This window comes from Cibotium barometz, chromosome 5 (assembly GCF_041138505.1).
Source record: "Cibotium barometz isolate CiBa-2024 chromosome 5, ASM4113850v1, whole genome shotgun sequence".
NCBI lineage: Eukaryota > Viridiplantae > Streptophyta > Polypodiopsida > Cyatheales > Cibotiaceae > Cibotium > Cibotium barometz.
In genome coordinates this window covers 17,027,980-17,033,916 of record NC_141050.1, presented here as the reverse complement: position 1 = coordinate 17,033,916, position 5,937 = coordinate 17,027,980, and the positions used below count along the sequence as shown (strand labels likewise).

The window sequence follows — 5,937 nt, the reverse complement described above, 5'->3', positions numbered from 1 at the left end:
ACATATGGATTTCGTTGACAGATAGGCCCGTAAAGGTTAAAGACTAGATTTTTGGCAAGATTTCGAATGGGCCCGACAACCCATAACATTGAGTTTTCTTTCATTTTTTCAAGTGGACATGTTTGTGGCATATCTGGTTAACTAGGAATGCCTTCATATTTGATGCAAAAATGGGTATTACAACTCACATGGGTCGTATAAAAGGGCTACTATTGTGGCAAGTCTCTTCCTTACCGACTCATTTAGTGGAGAATGACAGGGCTATATATTGGATGAGGGTACTCATTCGGTTCAACCATGATCTATGGTATTAGCACAAGTGATAAATAGGCTAAAAGAAGAAGGCAAAGAAATAGAACCCCTCAAAAATAGCTTATACTTTGTGAAAATGAGTGTATTGACGTGCTTTACACACACACTCAAGAAGAAGGGGGCAAAAGTTAGTAAAAGGGGGGAGATCTCCCTTTCCCATTCTCATGGATGAGGAGCTCATAAGGAGTCTCCCTCCTCCCGGTAGAGTTAAAATAACTGCAGTGGGATATGTGGCCATGACTACAGAATGAATATGCAAAATAACTTTAGTGGGGCTAGAAAGTTTGGTGCCCATGTCTTGCTCAGTCAAATGGAAAAAAAACACTTTTCTACTTGCCCGAGATTGCGTAAGTGGGGGGTCTAAGATCTCCAGTCCATGGAAAACAGCTCCTAGATCTCTAAAGTCACTCAAGTGAAAAAGTGTGTGACATATATGTGGTGAAAGTGTGTGAAATGAATTTACATTATTGCCAAGACTTTTCTCATGCTGTGCAAAGTCTTGGCAATGGTATTATGTGGACCTATAGGAAGAGCCATGGAGTGTTTGAGAAGATAGGAAGGATGATGTGTTAAGGAGTTTTGTGTGGTTGTAAGGACTTCAAGAGGAGAGGGAGAGGGAGTAGGTGGTGGGAGTCCGTGGGACAGCAAGGATTTTGCAGTGAAGTACGAAATAACATAACGGTCTCTCTCCCTCCCCAGGGAATGTTAAAAAAACTTTGGAGAGAGTGACTGGCGCAGTTCCCAGCTCGGTGGACGGGAATGATTAATACTACGGTGACGGTAAAACCTGGCCCGCAGGGCCGGCGCCCGACTTTTGACGCGACGTAATCTGGAGGACCCCGGCCGCTGCGCGTGCCGGCCATCCGGTGGCTGGCCAGAATGTGGAGGGGGAGGGCCCCGGGTGACGCCCCTGCCTGATCCGTAGATTCGTCAATCTCATCCACATCTTTGTGTTGTGGGGTCGGGAAAGAGGCCCCACGTGTAACTCAGGTCTCGTTCGTGCCTTGTTCTAGCTGACTGTAGCTGCCTACGGACGGGGAAGTCGGAGCGAAATTGGCGGAGGAGGAGGAGGAGGCACATAATTGAGGGTGTTGCACCGCCAGAGAATTCCGTCGGAGACTCAGCAGTGAAGAAGTGCGTCGATCGGAACCAATGTTTCCGTCTTCGAGGCTGCGGATGTAGCGCCTGAGGCTCTGGCTGGCTCCAGCTTCTTCCACACAATGGGCGTCGTCACCAAACAAGACGCCTCCTCCACCATGATGAAGTTCCCCTACGTATCATCACATCGCAGAACGGCCGGCGACTGGTACTGCTCTTCCGACCCAATAAAACCCTGTAAAAGTGATGTGAAATGATATCTTTGGAGTTCTGAATCGAATCTTGCACAGGGTTTTCTCGCAAGACATTCCAAGCGATGTAACTGTCGTTGTGGGCGGCATCGCTTATGCCCTTCACAAGGTACGCGAGCATCGGTTTTCTGTTAGCCCTAGCCTAGTATTGTTGATGTCGGAGTTTGGCGATGTTAAGTAACCATCGAGACGCTCTTGGTGTTAATCCGCCTGTAGTTCCCGCTCGTATCGCGCTCTGGCTGGATAAGGCGCATCGTCGCTGAGTCTAAAGACTCCGAACTGTCCAAGATAGAGTTGCCAGACTTGCCCGGCGGTGCAGAAGCTTTCGAGTTCGCCGCCAAGTTCTGCTATGGTATCAACTTCGAAATCGACGCCAAGAACGTTGCCGCCCTCCGCTGCGCGGCCGAGTACCTGGACATGTCGGAGGAGTACGCCGAGGAGAACCTGGCTGCAAGGACGGAGGTCTATCTCAGCGAAGTGATTGCCAACAACCTGCAGAGCTGCGTGGTAGTGCTGCAGGCCTGCGAGAGCGTGCTTCCACTGGCCGAGGAACTGGGCATAGTGAGCAGATGTGTTGAAGCCGCAGCCGTCAAAGCATGCCGGGAGCAGATGACCCCGAGCTTATCACGCTCGGATCTGAGCAGTTCCGGAAGAATGGACATCCATGGAAGCCCAGGTTTCTCTCGAACTCCAAAGAGGAGAGCCGTTGAATGGTGGGTAGAGGACTTGTCTGTTCTGTGCATAGAGAGCTTCCAAAGGGTGATTTCCGCCATGAAAACTCAAGGCTTACGCAGCGACAGTCTTGGGGCAGCTATTGCACACTATGCCCAGAGATGGCTAAGGGGGTTAATGAGAAAACAGGCGGGGCAGCTTATCGAACTTGCAAGCAATCGGACAAAGCTCAAACTGCAGGATTCGATTACAGCGGTGGAGCAGGAGCAGCGCAAGCTAGTGGAGACACTAGTGAGCTTGTTAGCTGTGGAACGCAACATCTGCTCAGTGAGCTTCTTGTTCGCAATGTTAAGAGTTGCTAACTATCTTGATACAGCAGTGGCTTGCAGGCTTGATTTAGAGCGAAGAATTGGGTGGCAATTGGAGCAGGCAACTGTGGATGATCTTCTCATGCCTTCCTATTCACACATGAGCGGTGACACCTTCTTCGATCTCGACACCATCAGCCGCATCGTGGTGAACTTCTTGCAGCAAGAAGGGAGAGAAGAAGAGCAGGATTTTCTTGCCCTGTATGACTATGAGCAGAGCTCTGGTTCTCCTCCTCAGAGCTCAGTCATGCAGGCTGCTCGCGTCCTCGATTGCTACCTTGCAGAAGTTGCGCCTGATGCAAATCTTAACGTCTCCAAGTTTGTTGCATTCGCTGAATTGATGCCGGAGTATGCACGCGTGGTTGATGATGGGCTATATCGGGCGATTGACATCTATCTCAAGGTACCTCCCTACCGACCTTCTTATTGAACGTTTAAGGAGTGTAAATGAAATGTTGTAAGCCTGTGCAGCCCATGTGTAAGCCTGTCGCACCCAGGGTTCGGAGAAAGCAATACTTTTCAATTTCCAAAACCTTCTCAAATTCATGGGAGAGAAAAAATCCTCTTAGAAAACTTAATATTTTCAATTTCGTCTTTATCCATGGTGAAAAGGATTATGTCAAGATTTTCAATTTCCTTTTTAATCGATGGTGAAAAGGATTGACATAAACTGCAAAAAAACCTTCTCAAATTCATGGGATAAAGAAAAATTCCTCCTGAGAAATCTTTATTCTATGGTGAAAAAGGATTATGAATTATGTCAAGATCTTCAATTCTTATTTAATCCCCGGTGAAAAGGATTGACATAATGCTAGGTTTTTTTATTTAAATCCTGAACATAGAACACACCAAAGAGAGGATCCATTTAGGTGAGAGGGATAGAGTGCTTGCATAATTTCCTGAACATAGGGCACACCAAATAGGATCGATTAGGGTGCACATGACTATCTCCGTCCGGCCCTAAAGTGACCTGGTCGGAGTTGGAGGCCTTTCGTCACGTGGAAGGATAGTATTCGCAGCCAGGCCAGGCGCTGGGAATGCCGGAGTGTTTTTGAAGATGGCGTTCCGTTGAACATGCAAGCCCTCCGGTGTGCGTGCTGGGGCCCGCCTGCATGTACCCAAAAGGTGCCGGAGATACGGGCCGCACTGAAGATGATAAGTGCATGTGCGAACCGGGAGAGTGCTTGCATTGGAACCGACCATTGCGGTTGGCAGGCGCATGATCTTGGGTGCAAGATTTGCTTGCTTTTGCATGTTGTGCTTCTGTGCTCTTCTTTACTACCGCAGCCGAAAAGGTCTCAGGCTAAGAGGCACTCCAGGGACCCATACTCATATAGGACAGTAACACCATACTGAAAGTGGAAGTGGTTGCCAATACTTACCTTGGTAGGTATATTCATTTCCTGGGGTAGGCATGGTCTGTTGGGCTATGGCACCCAGGAGGCAATTTGCTGTCTCTTTCACGCTGTGCTCCTCTTGCTACCTATTTATAGCCCAACAGACAATCTCTCTCTTGCATCATAGCCTAACAAACAATTTGCTCTCTCTTGCATACAGTGCTCCTCTGTTGCCAATTTGCTTCGTTCGGCAAAAGAGTGATTGATCGGATTTCGTGGGATGGAGTGATATCTCGCACATCATCGGAGTGGTATCTCGCACATGATCTCCAAAAAGTCCTACGTGTGGCAACGAACCTGCTACATCCGTCGGACGGATCTCGCACATGAAAAAAATGTGTTGACAAGAGACCCCCCTTGGATGCTTTACATATATGACAGCTTGTGATTAGGCCGCTTTTTCTTCATGTGCGAAGGCTATCTATTTTGCATGAGTGATCAGCCAGTGCTGCCATTTTGCTCTCTTTTGCATGTTGTGCCACTGAATGATCAGCCGGAAGGGTTTCTGGCTATAACACATGGACCCATACTCACATAGGAGAAAAACAACCTACCTACATCCGCCCCATTGGATTTTGATTTGGCCATGGCTGCATGGAAGCAATGCAATTGTAGTACAAGTCACACTGAAACTGTTCCCACCCTTGCAGGCTCACCCAGGAGTGAACGAGACGGACAGGAAGAAAGTGTGCAGCCTGATGGACTGCCAGAAGCTCTCACAGGAGGCATGCACACATGCAGCTCAGAACGAGCGGTTACCGGTGCAGGTGGTGGTGCAGGTGCTCTATTTCGAGCAGATCAGGCTGAGGAATGCCATGTCAGGATCCGGCAGCGCCGTGGACGACAAGTTCCCGCAGCAGGTGGCGTCTGTAATGATGGCGGGGGCGATGTCGCCCAAGGGCGATCAGTACGCGGTGATGCAGAGGGAGAATAGGGAGCTGAAGATGGAGGTGTCAAGGATGAAGTCGAAGCTATCTGGGGAGAAACCGTCTGATGATGAGGAGGAGGAGGAGCAGCAGCAGCAGCAGCCTCCTCAAGGCATAGTGAATAAGCAGTCTGATCACCATCATCATCAGCAGCAGGTGGCTGTGGCGGGCTACATCAAGCAGGACGGTGAGAAACCCAAGAGCAGATTCTTTCAATCCTTCTCTAAGAAGCTTGGTAAGCTCAATCCTTTCCACCGTAACAGCTCCAACGATAATGCTCTCAAAAACCCTCGCACCCCTGAGACTCGAACGTCCCGCAGGCCAAGGCGTCACTCCATTTCTTAAAAGCCTATGTATACAAACTGTAGTTCGCCATTTTGTTTTTGCTCAAAATAAAGCTCCCATAGGAGCATGTGTGTCTGAATGTGTCACCGCCGTGGATGGTGCTTGAAAAACCTGGTTTGTAACTGCATTTTTCCCGGGCTAAAATTTTAAAAATCCCGGCTGAAATTTGGGATTGTCTTTATTTTTCAAGGACAATTTATACATTTTTGTTTCACATCTCCTAGCATTTATTTTTTATTTTTTCAGAGCAAAATCCTGGTTATTTTTTAATATATTACCTTTCTTTTGATTCGTTGGAGAAAACATTTTTTCAATTGCTTCCTAGGCGAGTACATGAGACCGATGAATTCCCTCACACCAAGGGTCAAAGGTCAATGTATAAAGATGAAAAGTTAAATGTGGAGAATTAAGGCGGAGTTTAGGAGAGGTGAGGTTCTTTGGAGGGATTTGTGGGGAGATTGAAAGAGTAGATTATGTTGTGCTTTGACTATATAAAGGCCCTCATTGTGAAGAGAATTATAGCATGGTATTTGAGTTGATCATTCTCTTATCTTGCTATATATCTTTC

General features: G+C 47.9%; 1 protein-coding gene across 1 annotated transcript; it reads left to right on the top strand.

Moving 5' to 3' along the window:
- The first annotated feature begins 1,343 nt into the window (after nucleotides 1-1,343).
- On the top strand, nucleotides 1,344-5,583 carry LOC147638133 (BTB/POZ domain-containing protein At5g48800-like). The gene is made up of 4 exons (XM_086798038.1): nucleotides 1,344-1,618; nucleotides 1,701-1,770; nucleotides 1,878-3,104; nucleotides 4,749-5,583. Exons 1-4 carry the CDS (start codon nucleotides 1,533-1,535, stop codon nucleotides 5,367-5,369), a joined length of 2,004 nt encoding a protein of 667 aa, XP_086654164.1. The 5' UTR covers nucleotides 1,344-1,532; the 3' UTR covers nucleotides 5,370-5,583.
- The last annotated feature ends 354 nt before the right edge of the window (nucleotides 5,584-5,937 follow it).

Coding starts and splice junctions, on each gene's coding strand:
- LOC147638133 (XM_086798038.1), top strand. CDS start 1,533: ATGGGCGTCGTCACCAAACAAGACGCCTCCTCCACCATGATGAAGTTC. Junction 1,619..1,700: donor CGCAGAACGGCCGGCGACTG/GTACTGCTCTTC, acceptor AATCTTGCACAG/GGTTTTCTCGCAAGACATTC. Junction 1,771..1,877: donor TCGCTTATGCCCTTCACAAG/GTACGCGAGCAT, acceptor ATCCGCCTGTAG/TTCCCGCTCGTATCGCGCTC.